The sequence below is a fragment of the Hippocampus zosterae genome, chromosome 9 (assembly GCF_025434085.1).
Source record: "Hippocampus zosterae strain Florida chromosome 9, ASM2543408v3, whole genome shotgun sequence".
NCBI lineage: Eukaryota > Metazoa > Chordata > Actinopteri > Syngnathiformes > Syngnathidae > Hippocampus > Hippocampus zosterae.
This window is the reverse complement of record NC_067459.1, coordinates 23,415,137-23,434,188: the sequence shown is the minus strand read 5'-3', so window position 1 is coordinate 23,434,188 and position 19,052 is coordinate 23,415,137. Positions and strand designations below refer to the sequence as shown.

At 43.1% G+C, this 19,052-nt stretch overlaps 1 protein-coding gene across 3 annotated transcripts in view; it reads left to right on the top strand.

The window, feature by feature from the left end:
• The first annotated feature begins 3,266 nt into the window (after positions 1–3,266).
• Positions 3,267–19,052, top strand: part of LOC127607767 (filamin-B) — a 34,037-nt gene continuing 18,251 nt past the window's right edge. The window contains exons 1-16 of one of the 3 annotated variants that reach the window (XM_052076395.1): positions 3,267–3,853; positions 10,294–10,403; positions 10,474–10,609; positions 10,713–10,810; positions 10,895–11,042; positions 12,123–12,241; positions 12,341–12,415; positions 12,491–12,653; positions 12,864–13,064; positions 13,456–13,593; positions 14,369–14,495; positions 14,729–14,865; positions 14,946–15,139; positions 15,360–15,473; positions 16,492–16,635; positions 18,448–18,571. In XM_052076395.1, coding sequence (XP_051932355.1) covers positions 3,562–3,853; positions 10,294–10,403; positions 10,474–10,609; positions 10,713–10,810; positions 10,895–11,042; positions 12,123–12,241; positions 12,341–12,415; positions 12,491–12,653; positions 12,864–13,064; positions 13,456–13,593; positions 14,369–14,495; positions 14,729–14,865; positions 14,946–15,139; positions 15,360–15,473; positions 16,492–16,635; positions 18,448–18,571 — 2,320 coding nt within the window. In that variant the 5' untranslated portion in view covers positions 3,267–3,561. The remainder of the gene's footprint in view (positions 3,854–10,293; positions 10,404–10,473; positions 10,610–10,712; positions 10,811–10,894; positions 11,043–12,122; positions 12,242–12,340; positions 12,416–12,490; positions 12,654–12,863; positions 13,065–13,455; positions 13,594–14,368; positions 14,496–14,728; positions 14,866–14,945; positions 15,140–15,359; positions 15,474–16,491; positions 16,636–18,447; positions 18,572–19,052) is intronic. The other 2 variants (XM_052076393.1, XM_052076394.1) reach the window with 2 other exon arrangements.

Genomic DNA, 19,052 nt, shown 5'->3' with positions numbered 1-19,052 from the left:
GACTAACATGTCATCTGAACAACAAAATTTTCCCTTCATAAAAAGCAAGAAAATGTGCAGAATGTATCCATTGATGATTGCTTGTCACGCTTGACCTCGCTTGAGTTCTTTTGTGGAAGCTCGGCTCCTCTCGAAGTTGGCCATTGTTAACGGCGGCTAAAATGGTCGCCATTTTGTTTTTTCTTTTTTTTTTTTTATTCTATTTTTGCTTTCTCCGTTGATTTTCTTTTGGAGGGAGCAGGGGAGAGGTTTTAAACTTGAAACCAAATGATTAAATATGGTTTTAAAAAAAGTGTTTTCTATGTTAACTTTGAGGGCACACAAAAAGGGGGGGTCAAAGGGCCTCTTCTAATGTAACTTAACACCGAATTTTGTGTGTGTGTATGTGCACACAACCCCACGTGCGTGCGCGCACATACACGATTGCCTGCGTGTCAGCATTGTGCCGTTTGTGTCCATTTTCACATCTTCAATAGCAAGTTTAAAAAAAAATCTTGTCATCTTTGTCAATGTGATTAATTTCACATTTGACTTCACATTCACTTTTGTCAACTTCTCCGTCACCCCCGGTCAACTTTTGACACATTACTGTCAACTTTATTATTTTTTTTTTGTTGATGAACTTGCTTCCAACTTTAAAAAATGGAATTGGTGTCAAGCATGTGTCCACTTTGTCAATTTTCGGTCACCTTTTTCCAACGTGAGCTTGGTCACCGTTTTTTGTCAACTTATGTCAACGTTCTGACATTTTTCGTCCGGTTTTTCGATTGCCAAGTTTGTCAACCATGTTAACTTCCTGCTAAGTTTAATTTTTTTTCCCCCCTAACTTACTGTCAGGTTTCACAACGTACTCGTAAACTTGATAAATTCATGTTGACTCCTACGTCAATTCCATGCTCTTTGGCCCGCCTGACGCCTTTGTCGACTTTCTGTCACCTTCGTCGACTTCCTGCGTACTGCCAGTCAACTTCTGAATTGACTTTTTTTTTTTTTTGCGTCAATTCATGTCCATTCCGGCCAATTTCCTTTCCGCCAATTTCTCACCAAGATAATGTGAATTAAGCAAACTTTTGTTAGTTTACGCTCAAGTTGGTCAACATCTTTCATGTCAAGTTTGTCCGACAGATTCGATCAAGATTCTAACAAGTTTGTCATTTTATCGTCAATGATTCTCAAATTCTTGATGACCTTGATGCCTTTTTTTTGCCAAGTTTGTCAACTTCTTGACAACGTCATGTTAACGTTGGCAACTTTTTAAGTTCATGCCCACTTTATCATTTGTCAGCTTTCGGAAAACAGCATGTTAAATTTGTTAACGTACTGTCAAGTTGATCAACTTTCATCAGGTCTACTCGGTCATCTTCACATTAACTATTTCAATTTCCTGATGAATTCATGTACATCATCTCTTTTTCACAACAACTTCATGTCAGCCACTTCTTCACCTCTTTTGCTCAGGTCACGTCAACTTTTGACTTCCTGTCCATGTTGTCAAATTGACATTGTTGTGTAAACGTCATGTGTACTTGTCTCCAAAATCCCAGCGCCAATGTTCATGTCAACGAAAGGACCTTATGCCGTCGCACCATAGCGTGAGCGCGGCCACTTACCTTTTTTTTTTTTTAATTGCATGCATATGTGTGTGTGCGCACACGTGGGGGTTGTGCATCGCCGTGTGTCACTGTTTGTGTAGCGTCTCGTCACATCCGTGTTTGAAACGAAGAACATAAAGGAACAGTTATCGTGGGAAACACTACAGTATGCGGGGAGAGCGAGAGAAAAATTGTAAAATAAATGAAAATGCTATCGAATGACGTGCTACTAGAACTATTTTGTTAAAGATGTTAACCACGTGGATGGGGGCGGGGGGGAGTGGTGTAGATGTGCTGTTGAGGTGTATGTATGTGTGTGTGTCGGTATATATATATATGTATATATATATATATATATGAGATATTCAGAGAAAATGTTTGGAATAAAGTTGTAGCAAGCTGACCCACCACAACTGTGTCATTATTCATTTTGACAATTTGGCCAAATCAATTACTCTCTCGGGTTGTGTTCAGAGTCCAAAACATCTGTGGGAAACATCAACGAAGAACAATCAAACAAGCACACCTGATTCACACACCTGATTCATTTAATGAGAGATGAGCAAGTCATAAAAACACGAGGCCGAACATGCAGGGGCGCTTGTACTAGCCGAGGTCACTAAACACATCTGTCTTTGACGTTTTTAGAGACAGCCAGACAGTGATAACGCGTGTAGCGTGTGACACAAAATCGCAAGATTGACTTGAAAGTCACTGAACAAACGGCAAGGTCCATTAGAAGCATTTTGTTGACGATAGCTGACAACATGAAATGCAAAGACTGAATTAAAACTGCAAGTCAAAGGCAGTGAAATAAAGAATCAAGTTAATTTTATGTTTGAGTAAATGTAAGATATGTTAGTTAATTACTAGTTCCATTGGCTGTGTACTTTAAAAGTCCAGTTCAAATTATACTTGATGAACTATCTGAAAGTTTCGGGAATAGTTCATGCTGACACTTGCTAACCCAATAAAATGTAAAAACTGGAATTCATTCTAATTAGATCAAGTTAAATTTCACATACAGAGACATTATATATTTGATTTTTTTTTTAAACAAAAAAGGATAATTTCATGTTTAATGAGTTTAAATGAAGTCACATTTCAATTAAGATTTCACTGGCTTTATGATTAAGATAAGATATCCTTTATTCGTCCCACACTGGGGAAATTTACAGCCTCCCCAGTTATATGTGTTATATAATACATACATACACATATAGTTATATGTGAACCCTAAGTCCTAACCCTAAACCCTAAAAGTAATATTTGCTCAATTTAAAATGCCAATTGAATGGTGTGTAAAATTAAAATCGATTCATAAATGTGATGTGATTGATATTACATTGATCGTCCCGCCTGGTATCTATAAATGCTATCCAAATGTTTCACAAAAGTAATTTTGGGATTGCAAACAGAAAAATAAAGACGTCACGGCAACTCCTTAAACTTTGGTATGATGTTTCCAAGGTCCTGTGTGAAACTAAATGCATGGAAATATTTAAAAATAGTGTTACTTCACCTTAATAATAGACGATCTTTGTCCACAAGCCGAACGTCATCCAAAGTGGTGTTGCCTTCATTGTCTGATCCCGAAATGGGACACAACGCAACCGTATCAATCAGTGGCTCAAAGCCGTTGAGCCAAACGTGTGCGAATTCGTCACAGAGTGTCGCCGTGGCTTGCAAGTCCCGTGACGCCCTTCAACCATTTACCAACAAACGCTCTCAAATCAGCGCTTTGTCCTACCCCAAACGAAGTCGATGACTCGAACTAACAGCTGAAGTCACGTAAATTCCAACTTTTGGAAACGACGCATGAACGCACCCGGCCGAGCCAGTCACTCCGGCTTGGATCCAAAAGGAAAGTTCAGACCGAGTCGAGGCGTCCTTTAGAGGAGGGAGCAGCACCGTGCAGCGGCCCGCTTAACCAGCCCGTGTGCCCAGTGTGTCCCCGGCGCGAAGCAAGATGCCCACCACGGAGAAGGACCTGGCGGAGGACGCACCGTGGAAGAAGATCCAGCAGAACACCTTTACGCGCTGGATCAACGAGCACCTCAAGTGCGTCAACAAGCGGATCGTCGACCTGCAGCTGGACCTGGGCGACGGCCTGCGGCTCATCGCCCTGCTGGAGGTGCTGAGCCGCCAGAAGATGCATCGCCGCTGTCACCCCAGGCCCAACTTCAGGCAGATGAAGTTGGAGAACGTCTCGGTGGCGCTCGAGTTCCTGGACAACCAGAACATCAAGCTCGTCTCCATCGGTGAGTTGATTCTGCGTGGCGGAACTCTCCAGAAGGTTCTCGCGAGGGCGGGAAAGCTTTCCCGAAAGTCTACCCGGGAGAGCCTCCGGTAGCCCGTCCACGCTCGCTTGCTGTGTTCGGTCCACCTCTCTGCATGTTTGCCTCGGTGGAGCCGCCTTACGTCCCCCCGCCCCCCACCACCGATGCCCATTGACAACCAAGCTGGTTTTCATTCATACTCGTTTTATTCGAATTAGTTAAATCACTCGGTGGTTGTTTTGGAAAACTTTCGAAGCAGCTTATTTGGGGCTTTGATTCGGCAAACTTGAAATACACCACCGCGCTTTGAAAAATGAAATATGACGTTTGCGACCGAATCATAGAACGGGATGCAACGTTTTTTTTTTCAGCGGTCTCTGTTTTTTTTTGGAGCAACTCGATTAGTGACATGTGGTACAAAGCGAACACATCTTCTTAAAATAGATGCAAGACATCGCTGATTTTATGAAAACTAACACTTTAAACCTGCGCACAAGAGGCGATTTCAATGCCGTCTCTTTGCTTTAAAGTACCACATTTATGAATGGAGTTTGGCATGGGAGATCTTCGGGTGGGCGTGAAAAATTAGACCTCAGCTTCAGCAAATTAATATTTTGGTTTGTATTGAATGAAAGAGCATGTTATGACTAACTTGACTAAAAATGACTGTTGGATCTTACAAATGTGTGATTTCCCTCAACACACACAAATAGTAAACACGTGTGGTCAAATTGTGCCCCGAGGGAACTTGAGAGGAATTTTGGAGCTTTGCGGTACGAGAAAGCCGCTCTGATTTGCTACGATTGGAAAAGTCGCTCCTATTTTTCGTAATGGTTGTCATTTTTGTTCTAAAGTGGATCCAAAAACTATAATTCATTTGTAAAATATCTTGCAGTTAATCGTGAATTTTTCACACTACAATTAACATTTGTGCAAGTTGTACCAAATTTTTGGTACCCAGTGTGACTTTTGTAATTGGGAAGCCAAAGGGCTTGACAAAAGTACAGCGTGTTGTTGTGTGGAAAGAAACAACAAAGCTTGTCTTCTTGTCATAAAGAATCATCTTTTCTTTGTTAAATTATCAAAGTGGTAGGACTGGGCGAGCCACACTTTTCTATAGATGAATTTGTTTTTTAAAAGATTATTTTTAGGGGCTTCAAAGCTCTCAAACCTGCACTGCTGGCTCTAACAACATGGGTGCGAACAGAGAGGAGCTACTTTTCAAAAACAAGTCAGTGTTGCAGATTGAGCGATTTGGTTGCTATGTTTTAACGACTTTTCCAAGCCCTCGAGCGATTATTTTGACAGCAGAGCACAGGGTTCATTTCAGTGCATTAAGTCATTAGCTATTACAAACCAGAAGCAAAGGGTGAAAAAACAACCATTAAAATCGGAAATGTGCTTCTTGTGACAAGTCTTCCCTACAGCAGGTGTTGACCACCATTTAATGGCTGCGACTCTTGTTGGGATCACCGACTGATTAATTGGGTTTCTTACATCTTATAAAATGCGTTATCTTTCCGAGACAACATTGAATGGGTTCAATGTATTTGTAGTCCGGCCCATTGACTGGGTGTGTGTTTGTGTTGCGTTCATGTGCACTGCAACTTTTCGCAACTAAACACTTTCAAAGGAGGGGGGGAGGAAAACATTTCTTGCTGTTGGAACGACATCAGAGAGACTTTGTCACTCTGGTCCAGCTTTGCGAAATCGCTGTGGGTTGCGCGTGTGTGTGGAAAAAGGGTGTTGTCGTGCAGTACTGCAGACGGATGTGTTGCATCATGGTAGAATTATTTGGCTTAGGTGTGCACACTTTTTTTTTTTGGCAAGGCTGCTAATAATAGCAATAATTGACATCACAAAAGTTGTGTTTAATAAGCAGCATTCTTGACACAAAACGAAGGGAAGAATGCGATCTGCAAAATTCCCGCTTTCGGAGCTACAACGGAGACGAGATGGTGTCTGTGCAGAAAAAGATTTTAATCAATTTACTGCAAATGAATATCAGCTTCAACTATCGGTTAGCGCCCCCTGACTGCTACTAATCTGTTTGTCGATCTGCCCTGAAAAAGACCTATCAATCACAATTTTTTTATATTAGCATCATTAGGCTAGCATCCTTATGTAAGCAGCCACTTTAATGCAAGTGCTAAAGTGCTAAAGCAATTATGCCATACCTGCTTTAGCAACCTCAAATTAGCCTACATTAGCATGATTAAGGCTGCTTGCTCTCTTAGCATCCTTTTTTAAACACTTCTACTTATTTGAGCATCCAAAAATTGGCCTCTTTACTTAAGTGTCTTTCTGTGAACGTCCGTTAGCCAATTAACCTCCTTTAGCATTAGAATCTTTTCAATAATTTTTACATTAGCATCCTTAAATTAGAATCCCTATGTTAGCATTTTTGTCAGCGCACCTATGTTGGTTAACATTGTTATTTTAGCACTTCAAGTAGGATTTGTAACATTCTGAACACACAGCGATTCCCCCCCCCCCCCCCCACCACACACACACACACACACACTCAGATATCATTCTAGGTCAGAATGGCACATTGTCTCCAGTTATCATGGTAACATGCCAAAATAAAATCCTTGATAGGGTAGTTTATTTTCCTTCCATGGAGTGTAATATGTGGAATGGGGTCATTGCGATTGTAAAGTTGATCTTCGTTAGCATGTCAGTTAGCATCCTTGAGTCAGGACGCGATTGTAATGTTGATCTCTGTTAGCATGTCGGTTAGCATCCTTGAGTCAGGACGGACTTTGTGCGGCCAAATGAGACGATGTTAGCGGCGTGAATCATAAAAGCACCAAAGTTTAGTTGACGTCACTTCCTGCTGGACTTTTAGCACATCATCTATGTGAGCCCGCGATGCTCACTATTGTTGGTCTCTAGGTTATAACTGGATTTATGACGTTCCATAACTTCCCAAATGGTCACAGGATTCTGACCTTAAGATTGCGGTGGAATGTATCCAATCTTCTGTGCCCTTATCTGCTATTGTGTGAATGCGAAATGGCTGCCTCATCCTGGCACTTCAGGTCTCAAATCCCTCTCGTGTATTGAAACAATATAAAATAGAATATCCTTTCAGTGGCATAAAAATGCTTTTTCAGAATACATGTTCCAAGTTACCAATCATGACATTTCATTTGGGACACATAACAGTGAAGACATTTTGGAATTAAAAGTGTGGAGAAAAAATTACGCAAATAATTTTGTTCTCTGAGAAACAGATGGTACCTTTTGAACGACAACAAGCGCCCATCATTTAAATACAAATAACTTTGAATTCCAAAGATTTTCACCAAAAAAAAATCGGTGGGTTTTATCTTTTTTTGTTGTTGTTTTTTGCCAAATGGCATTGGCTTTCACGTGGCCTGCTAGTTGAAAGTACAAACACGACACATGTTGTTTCAACAATGTGTGGTGACAATGACAAATACGCAGTCAGGTTTTCATTCAAGACAAACTCGCTTCTGCCTTTTTTGTGTGTGTGTGTGTGTGTGTGTGTGTGTGTGTTGTTGATGTACAGGTTCGACGTCTTGGCGATTTTAGTCATCGCTGTTGTTACCACACTGATTGGGTAACACGTTGTGCACTTTCGGGTGTGACTGTCCAAAGTTCACTAGAAACTACACACAAATGCTACTCGCGCGTAACATGAGTGTCTAGATCGTAGGTGTCAAACTCAGGTCCTGGAGGCTGTTGCAACACACCTGATTCAAATGAACAGGTTCAATGTCAGGCTTGCGCAGAGCTTGCTGATGATCGGATCATTTGAATCAGGTGTGTTACAACAGAGAGACTTGGAAAACATGCAGGATAGCGGCCCTCCAGGACCTGAGCTTTGACACCCCTGATCTAGACTCATGTTTGTTTCCATATTTTAGGATACCTTTGTTGTTTGATAGATTCCTTATATTGGCTTTACTACTTTACCTCCTACCTGATATTCGTATTTTTCAGTCTCCTTACTGTGGCATCTTTACATTAACAGTCATATGTTAGCATGCTAACTTTAGCACCCTTATATCAGCATTGTACTTAACCTTTCTTCTATTAGCATCCTTTTGGTAGCGTTTCTTCTGGCTGCGCGAAATATGGGCACTCGCTGAATGATGCTATTGCAGTAACGAAGTCTTGTCACATCTGTGGTGATGTCATCACGTGTTTTTTCTGGGGTTGTGTTTACTAAGGCATTTGTGCGCGCGTGCGTGTATGTTAGTTGGGAGGTTGTGGTAGAATTGGGGGTTGGGTGGTAGATGATGTCACTCTTGTGGAACGCATGTGTGAATAGTCGAGGCGCGCGCACACACGGTAGCTATAATTCCTATTGAGCTACCTGATTTCCCCCCCCCCCCGGCCCCCCTTTCAGTCACTCAGCTTGATTTGAAACTGCTGCTTGGCTTACTATAATTTTAGCGTCCTTACGTTAGCACTATTTAGCATGATTTGTTAGCAACCTAATTTTAGTATACCAATGCGAGTTCCCTTTTAACATGTTTTGGTAGTGTCAAATTTTAGTATGCTCGAAGTAGTGCCCTTACTTAAACGTTACATCAGCACTCGTATGTTAGTGTGTTTATTCAAGTTTCCTTAATTTAGCATCATTATGTGGGTATCCTCTTGTACTTAGGCAAGTGTATAACAGCTTCTTGATGTTCGTGTTGTTACTTCGTCCTTACCTTAGCATCCTTATTTCAGAGCCAGCGAGTATACTTATTCTAATGTCTTTGCATACACATCCTTAGTAAACACTTGTGCTTTAGCACCCTTTTGTCAATGTCTTAGTTTAAGCAATGTGCTAACTTTAGCACCCTCAAGTGAGTGCCATTACTCAACAACCTTACATTAGCAGTAAGTAGCACCCTTCTTTTGGCACCTCTACTTTAGTATGCTTATTTTAGCATAGATTAGCACGTTGTTACAAGGCAGCTACCAGGAACTTTAACAAGCATGCACGCGGGGACACAAACTGCCCTGTCATTTACACGCGCACCCCTTCGCACACACACACACAAAATGATGTCATCAGATTCACATGTGCTGTGCCTGGAAGCTATTCTTTTAACATAGAAACATGACTGCTTAAAGAGAGCGATAATGACATGATGTATTGTTTTTCTTATCGCATCCCTATGTCAGCTCCCTTAATGTAGCATATATATAACCATCCTTATATTATCCCTATTTTAACCGCTTCACGGTAACGTCAACATTCTTAAGTTGCAATCTTTAGCTTCCTCGTATGGGCATTCTTGGGTTAGTGCCCTTACGTCAGAAAACCGTTAACAGCATCCTTTAGCGTTCTCACTTAGCATCCTTATGTTAGCTTCATTCCTCTTGTAGCTTTTCATCAGTGTCCCAATGTTAGCATCCCTTCTGTTACAACTTTGTGTTTTTGCGTGATTAAAATTATTGCTTACATCTATTAGCATCTTCACATAGCATCTGATTGTGCTACTAATGCTTTGTTATATATATTTTTTTTAATCAATTGTGGTTCTCTTTTGATACTGGCGCTTTAAATGAAAATGGCGTTATAGCAGCACATGGTGCCAATCAACATTCGACAGCCAATAAAGCTTGCCTCAATCCATAGCCCCGCCCACTCTAGTCTGCCTAACACAGCAGGAAGTGTTGACATAGGTGACTGGAGGCCATTAAACATTACACTGACTGCTGTGTTTGACCTGTTGCTATGGCAACAACGGCAACCCAACATTGGGATTGTGTGTGTGTGTGGGGGGGTGGCGGGGGGGGGGGGGTTGAAAGAGAAAGTGTGTGAGTGAGATAAGCGTGCGTGTAAAGGTGAAGAGCATGGACACAAAATGGTTGCCTCTTATCCGTGTGACACACCTTGCTTCCCAACTAAAGGAAGATGATGAACAAGGGGGAAAATTACCAGCCCTAATGCTAGGGTTCTTACTTCAGCATATTTAAGTTGTCATACTTCATGTTTATGTTGTACTTTAGCATCTTTAAGCCATCATTATGCTTTAGCATCCTTAAATTAGCTGCCTCTATGTTAGGATTCTTTGATGTCCTTAAGTTACCACTACTTAGCTTAAATTATCCGCTCCACTTGATGTGATTTTTTTTATTCTGTGGCATACTTGTATTAGCACCTTTTATATTGATATTCCTATTTTGGCATCTTTGAAGTTAGCACAATTTAGAATCTAAGATTAGCTTCCTTGATGATGGGATGTCTTTATCATCAGCTAGTACCACATTTGAGTCTTTTAAAATAAGATCCCTTGACATAAAGGTTTTATTTTTAACGTCCTCAAGATGGCGCCATGACTTTTAAGCATGCTGAACTCGGCTTTCTTGATGTTTGGTTTCTGATGCTAAGTGTACGAAGGAGTCTCCTGGCATTCATTCAGTTAGTCAATGTGATTTGTTTGGCCCAGACTCTAAAGCCATTGTGGACGGGAACCTGAAGCTGATCCTGGGTCTTGTGTGGACCCTCATCCTGCACTACTCCATCTCCATGCCCATGTGGGAAGGAGACGATCACGAAGTAAGATGCACCTTCACTTTAGCTTTGTGGCGTTAGCTCGTGAGTTAACATCCTGGTTTTTGCCTCCCAGTCAGACTCAAAGACCCCCAAGCAGCGTCTGCTGGGCTGGATCCAAAACAAAGTTCCGGACATGCCCATCACCAACTTCCACCAGGACTGGAGGACAGGGAAGGCGCTGGGGGCACTGGTGGACGGCTGTGCGCCAGGTACACTGTGGCTTTCGTTTGGTATTTGTATGTGCCTGTGTCCAAACGTGTGTTTCATCATCTCTGTGTGTGTCATGCATTTGTGTCGGTGCGCGTTTTTTAGGTCTATGTCCCGACTGGGAGACTTGGGATCCAGTGAAGCCAGTTGAGAATGCCACAGAAGCCATGCAGCTGGCTGACGATTGGCTGGGAATCCCACAGGTTCCGTTTCCTGCGTGTGTGCATGCATGCAATCACGCACACAGTGGGTCACCCTCGTATGCGTGTGTGTGTGTGTCTGCACAGGTGATCGCCCCAGAGGAGATCATCGACCCGCAAGTGGACGAGATGTCAGTGATGACGTATTTGTCTCAGTTCCCCAAAGCCAAACTGAAGCCTGGAGCGCCGCTCAAGCCCAAACTCAACCCCAAGAAGGCCCGAGCCTACGGACCAGGTACCCTACATGCATAAATGCGCCCATGCTGCCACTTCTGGGGGGGGGGGGGGGGGGGATTGTTTCCGATTGCCGTCATGTTGATCTCGACTGTGCAAAACTAGGCAGGTGCTCATTAATCATGAAAGAACTTAAATCAGTTGTGCAAGGTGGCACCTAGCATGACGAACTGTTTGACAGCAGCATTAATTTTGATACCGTAGTGACAATGTAATTACAGACTATTTCTAGTTTGTGGACGATGGGTGTTATGCAATAAACGGCAACACTTTGCACCTGCACGCTTCGCCTTTTCCAAATGTGTCAGTAGAGCGGAATTGGACCAAACTTGAATTCCCATTTGAGCACTCAAACAAGTCTAATGTGCTGACTGTGACATGTCAAGTGGGCTAAAGCATGGTTTGTATGTGTGTGTTGGGGGGGGGGGGGCATACCCTTATTTTCACACTTTTTTTACTCTTTGATAGCCTGTTTTTGGAGGAAATGAGACTTAAACTTCCTCAGAGGTCCAGATGGTAGCTACTGGAAACACTGGTGCGCCTTTACAATGAGGGGAAATGAGCTGTGAGCCAAGAACAATGAGCTCCTAACATGCACGTACGCACACACACACAGCTTGACATTTTTTTCTCAACATCCTGAGAAGGAAATCCATGGCCTCATGATCTAACCAACAACACCCACACCACCCGGAACGGACCAGATACACTCCTAAGAACACACGTGACCTTTTTTTAAATGTTACAGTGCACCTGGAATATATTTACAATCCTGTATTGCATTTTTTTCCAACATTTTGTTTTGTTACAGACTTTGTTACCCCTCAAATTTCACATCTAAGTAAGGATTACCTATACTAACTGACACAGGATATGAAGTGCTGCGGTCATCAGTGAAAATCCAATCACCTGTCTCGGAAGGTGGCAAAACCAAATGTAGCCCCTTCACCGCTGTTGTTTGGATCTTCCGAAACGGGATATTTTGAATATCTGACAAGTCACCTGGGAACTGCTTGAAAATCTGGAAAAAGAATGCATATTTTCTAACTTGTATTCACATCTTGATCGCGTTGGCGTGCAGGGATCGAACCGTCGGGCAACCGCGTGCTCCGCCCTGCCATGTTCACAGTGGACACATTCAGTGCTGGGCATGGTCAGGTGACTGTCTATCTGGACCAACCGGACGGCACCAGACAAGAGGTAAGCGCCGCCCTCCTTAGCCCAACACACCTTCTGAAATGATTGACAGGCAGGTGCTCCAATCACATGATGTCTCGTTTTTTTTCCCCTCTGTCTCAGCTCAAGGTGGAGCCCAATGATGCCAAGAAGACGTACGCTGTATCCTACGTGCCTCAAGTGGTCGGAACCCACAAGGTTGTCTTTTCTTTCCTCTTAACGAGGTGTCAAATATTTGCTGAATGTGCTAAAGGCGTCCTGAATTTGTCATAGGTCACAGTTTTGTTTGCCGGCCAGCCCATCCCTAAGAGCCCCTTTGAAGTGGGCGTGGAGAAAGCGATAGGCGACGCCTCCAAGGTGGCGCTGAAAGGGCCAGGAATCGAACCCGTGGGCAATGTCGCCAACAAGCCCACCTACTTCGACATCTACACTGCAGGTATCTTATTGATGACGTCAGGGGCCATGACGCAACATTATGGAGTGAGCACACACTAGAGTCGACTGGGAAAAAAAGCAACTTTTTGTAAAAACGAAGCAAAATAAGAAGTGAGGCAAACTGGGTGCACCAAAAACATGAAGCAGCTTCCACCGATTCACACAACGCTTCCCAGAATACCCCAAAACGTCACTCTTGTTGTATTTTTAGGTGCCGGTATGGGAGACGTGACGGTGATGATCAAAGACCCGCAGGGCAGAGACAACAGCGTGGAGGTTATGATGGAGGACAAGGGCGACAATTTATACCGCTGCACCTACCGACCCACGCAGGTCGGCCTGCACTCACTCGCCGTCACCTTCGGGGATGTCGCCGTGCCAAAGAGCCCCTTCGCCGTTGACGTGGGGCCTGGTGAGAGGACCATCACTAAAAATGTCCATTCCATCTCCCGGTGTCCTGCTTAGTGAGAATTTCTTGAATGGTTTAAATTATAGAATCATTCGGGAGTTGAATTTTCAGCTCTATCGTGAATGTGCGGTGTCTGTTAATCGTTTCAGCCCTAGATTCAATTATATCGTGATTGTGAAGTATTCGTTAATCGTTTGAGTCCTTGAGTCAACGATATGATGTTCAGGATTTATTCGTCTTTCCTTAATTAATCACTATGTAAGGAGATTTATCAATTGGGGCACTGTATGGCACAATAGGACAAAATGGCAAACTCGCTATGTCATTGGGAGTGATTCTGATTGGACTTTTGTGTATCGTCCAATCACGCGCTTTGATTTTGTGTCCTTTCAAGCATGCCTACCGAGTGCGTGCAGAGCGACTGGTCGCGGCCTGCAGGCGTCGGGTGTGAGGGTGCAACAGGTGGGCGACTTTAAGGTGGACACCAGGAACGCTGGCAGCGGAGAACTGAAAGTTGTCGTCAAAGACGCCAGTGAGTGGAAGCATTTCTGCGCTAACACGGGGTGGTGCGCGCGGGCCGATTTTCAACATCTTGACTGATTTTTGAAAACGTAGCAGGAAAATGTCGCCTGTTTATGCTCTGTTTTTATCGTCAGTGGTGCACTGCAGACGACTACAGTACATTTGATGTACATATTGGTGAACAACTTTGAACACAAACAATCGTTAACCCCAATTATTTCCCCAGCAGATCAAGAAGGAAGAGTCACTCTTAACACCACGGATAATCACTCAGGATAATCTTTCAGAGACATCTGACAATCGTCTGTTTCAAGTCACAACCACCGTAGGCTGTCTCAGTGCAACTTAATTTTACCGACACCCAATTTGCGATAACTAGCATTTATCGTAAGTGGTGTTACACCGGGAAAAAAAGTCGTCAACTGACATCATTTTCCTGTTTTTCATAATAATCATTTTCCCCAAATGATTATTTTTCACATGATAACACACTTAAATCATGCACAACCAATGTCCATGTCCGAATTGAGTGAATTCAAGCGCGACCAAAGGATTTTTTTTTCCGGTGTGCTGCAGATGAGCGCACCACACAGGAGTTGCCTTCATTAATGTTACAACAGATTTAAAATTAACGATGAACGAAATCGCGTATCCCGCAGCTTTCAGAGGCATTCGATCATCCGGACCTCACTTTGATCTCAAATTTGTCCCGAGCTTTTGGGACCAACTGCATTGCCCGCTTTTTGCTGCACCACATGGAGGAAATAATGCGCGTTACGTTTCAGGGGGTGGCGAGGTGCGCGTGAAGCAGATCTCCAGTCAAGACAAAGTGCACGCCTTCGAGTATTACCCTCTCAGTACCGGCAAATACAGCGTCTCCATCACCTGGGGTGGGCAGCATATCCCCAAGAGGTGTGTGTGTGTGTGTGTGTTTCTTCTGTGTGTCTGTACGTATATGCGAGTCGGTGTGTTTTAGTAAATATGTGTGCATGAATTTGACAAATATACCATATTTGGGAAAAAACAAGCAAAAAAAACCAACCCCAAAATCTAAAAATTCAGTAAAACTGAATTTGAAAGGCACATTGTGGGTGTTCTGTTATGTTTGTGAATGCAAGATTTTAATCTTTGTATTCACTCCGCAGTCCCTTTGAGGTTGTCGTCGGTCCAGAAGCGGAACCACAACAGCTCAGAGCGTGGGGTCCTGGTCTGGAAGGGGGCGTTGTGGCTAAACCTGCCATCTTTGTAGTGGAGTCTATGGGCAGCGATGTGGGAGTCTTGGGTGAGCGCAGATGGACGGAATATAAAAACTTCAACATCAAGTGTGATTAAATGGAAATGATCCGGCATTGTCACGGTCAGGCTTCGCCATCGAGGGTCCGTCACAGGCCAAGATCGAATGCGAGGACCAGAACGACGGCTCGTGCGACGTCCGCTACTGGCCCACCGAGCCGGGCGAATACGCCGTTCACGTCACCTGTGACGACGACGACATCGAGGACAGCCCCTTCATGGCCTACATCTTGCCCGATCGCCATAGCAACTACCCCGGCAAGGTCAGCCGGCAGTCTATGCCAGTGATTTATAGTGACAGAGAGACCGATAAAAGCTACAGTAATTCCTTTTTAATAAATTTGTTTGGCGGTGTGACAAGATTTTTTTTTTCCCTTCACCACGACAATAAGTGCCATGGCTCAACAAAGTTTGGGAATCGGGAAGATACATAATCTCCGCCCACTGAAGTGTGACTGACATTCTGTCGTTCGTATCCGACAGGTTCAAGCGTTCGGGCCCGGGCTGGAGAAAAGCGGCTGCCTAGTCCACCAGCCCGCAGAGTTCACCATCAACGCGAAGGATGCTGGCAACGGACCACTCAAGATCATGGCGCAGGTATCGAGCTGGATGGATGCATACATGAATGGGTGGACATGAATGGATTATGGATTGATACAGGAGGTGATGAATGTAGCCTAATGGGTGAGTGGCTTGCATTGCTAGATTGATGGATGGATAGGGGATAGCTTGATTGATAAATGGAAGATTGATAGATGGATGATGGATGGCTAAATAGATAAATAAGTGGATAGATAGATGCAAGTATGGGCCGATGATGGACGGCTTGATAAACGGTTGAGAGATGGCCGAAAGGGATGGATGTAGATGATCGATGGAAGGAGATGTAATGATGGATTAATAGCTGGATAAATGGATAAAGTGATTGATGGCCGATGGGTGGATAGACAAAGAATTTGATGGATGATTAATAGATGGGTGGATAGATGAAGAGGTGAACAGTTAAATAGCTAAATGAGAAGATGGGTAGATTGATTGGATGGACGGATGGGTTAGTAGATTATAAAGGTTTAGATACACATCAAGGCGGCCCGGTAGTCCAGTGGTTAGCACGTCGGCTTCATAGTGCAGAGGTACCGGGTTCGATTCCAGCTGCGGCCTCCCTGTGTAGAGTTTGCATGTTCTCCCCGGGCCTGCGTGGGTTTTCTCCGGGTGCTCCGGTTTCCTCCCACATTCCAAAAACATGCGTGGCAGGCTGATTGAGCACTCTGAATTGTCCCTAGGTGTGAGTGTGAGTGCAAATGGTTGTTCGTTTCTGTGTGCCCTGCGATTGGCTGGCAACCGATTCAGGGTGTCCCCCGCCTACTGCCCGAAGACAACTGGGATAGGCTCCAGCACCCCCGCGACCCTAGTGAGGATCAAGCGGCTCGGAAGATGAATGAATGAATGAATGAATGAATGATACACATCAAATGATGGATAGATGAAAATGGATAGGTTGATGAATAAATGGGTGAATATGTAGATAAACAAAAGGATAGGGTGATTGATAAATAACAGTGAAGGATAATAAATCACACACAAACTGCACGTCATCTTCTCGTTCATCTCTTAGGATGCCGAGGGTCTCCCCGTGGAGGTGAAGGTGCGCAGCAAAGGGGAGGGCCAGTATTCGTGCTCTTACACGCCCGCCTCGGCCCTTAAGCACACGCTGGCCGTGGCCTGGGGAGGAGTCAGCGTCCCCGGGAGCCCCTTCAGGGTAAGCAGCGACCCGTCACCACCGGCAGGGAAGCCCTGGGAAAATACGGCAAAAGCTAAGAAACCCGTCATTATCGTCACTCACACCGAGGAGGGCCGACGGTTTTTAGTGCGCATGTCATCAGGAACACTAAATCCACAAAAATGTACTACAGTGATGCCTTGAGAATCACTTTGACATTTCTTCCAAATCACCTTTCCCCATTGAAATGAATGGAAATGCAATTAATTTGTTCTACCCTCAAAGAAAACCGCAAAAATATTTTTTTTCAAGTAAGAAAAATACTTTTGATTAAAAAAAACGGTAACGTAATCAATCAGAAAGTAAAGAAAATGAACAATTTTACCACATTCGTTTTAAAAATCAATAAACCGCGGCCATTATAATATCTAAAACAGTAAACCACAGCAACAGCCACTCATTGCCGAGGATGAAGAATATATGCCTGACCTCCATGCGTGTATTGCAATGGTGTGGGTTAAAATATTAAATGGTTTCAAGGAATATAACTGTGCCGCATTAATGCTCTTTATTAGCCCATTTGTAGTATTTTACATTGTTTGTAAACATTATGCTTAGTGGACCTCTCCAAAAGCTGTGATTGTTTCAAATGGACAAAGTCTAATTCTTTTTTTTTTTTTTTTGTATTCAGTTTGACTGCAAACTTTCAATTGGGAGTAGTGGCCTTCAACAGGTTTTTTGTTTCAAGAATCTGAACCCCCCCCCCACCTCTCAAACTTTTGTCGGGTCACTCTCAAGGCAACCCTGTACAAAGATTAAAGTTGTATAAGATGTGATGCCAGTGTTAGTTCGGCATCGCAATGTTCCTCTAAAACGACACCAATATAAGATTGATGAGCTACAACTTCAGTGTCAGTGTTTAAATCGGGTCCCTAGGATTGAGCCTCGAAGGACACCAGTGTTGACAATGTAGCCAAAAATGATGACAATGTAGCCAAAAATGATTTTGTAGCTGTAATGGAGTCTAAAACCGATGTTAAAAATAGACTGAAAATCATTATAAACATCTTGTGTAATTGTAAAGACATTTGAAATTGGCCAAACATCTGTGAACTTATCTTTAGTTTAGACTGAACAAAGCCTGTAAATTTTGACAAGCCAATGCCTGTAAACACATTTTCACGTGAGGTGTACGGACGTGCCGTTTAAAACGCCTTCAGAATTGAACAAAGCCTAGAAATGTAGAAGACTAAACGAGGCCTGTGAACTTGATTCAAGAAGTCAATATCGGGCTCCTGTGAAGGTGCAGTAAGGAAGATGGCAGCTATTCCTCTGAAGCAGGTTAACAAATGATTGACAAAATCGAGAGAGACATGTTTTGTTCTAGAATTTTGTCAATAATTTATAATATTTTATGACAGGATAAATTGTTGAGTAATTTACCATGGAAAATAACATTGTAAAAATAAAATGGCTTGAACATGAATTGTGGCATGTCTATTTTTTCTTTTTTTAAAACATGGTTTGTTTAGACTACAACCACGAAATGAGAACAAAATGATTGTATATGGATCCATACTCGTGATATATGTAAGTTGAAACATTTAACATTTCAATCCTTTCCAATCATTTACATTTTCAATCTTGATCCGTCGAATTAGGTCAAGTGTTGCCTTCAGGGAGTGTCTGAAATCAAATTTTCCTTTTGTGATTCCCCCCCCAACGTCCTCAAATCGATAATTGAAGGAAGTAATTGAGTTACCTAATGCATGAAACTACCAGTTAATCAAATCAGAAAATGTATGAAATGTAACAAAGAAAAAAAAATCTGAAATATTTGTCTTTTTTTAGGTGAACGTAGGCAAAGGCAGCTACCCGGGTGAGGTCAAAGTGTTTGGGCCGGGAGTGGAGAGGACGGGACCCAAAGCTAATGAACCCACACATTTCACCATCGACTGTTCCGGAGCTGGAGACGGTAATGGACACAAAAACAGAACTCATTGGATTAATATCCGAACCAGTGCTTTTGATTGTATTATATTGCATACCGGTATATAATTTATTGCCACATCCAATATGGCGGATGGGCCACCCTGGTCAATGGGCATCTGCAGCAGTAGTACAAAGAAAGAAAAGGAAACGAATAATGAAACGAGTTTGAATGGGCTCTTTGCTTACTGAACGCAACGTAATACGCCCTTCCTCACTTGCTGCACTGCAATTGTGCCTGAATGCATAATTTATGATAATTAACTGTCGGCTAACGTCCGGGAATTGATCAATTGTCACCAAAAATGAATGAATGAATGAATGAATGGTCAATAAGCGTATTCCTCAGTAAAGGTTTTCGCTTACATAAGCTTAATGAGACAAGTCAAGTCAAATTAATTTCTCTGGCTCTTAATCATAAAAAAGTATCAAAGGGCTTGGTGGGGTGGGACGTCAGCCAATGCCCC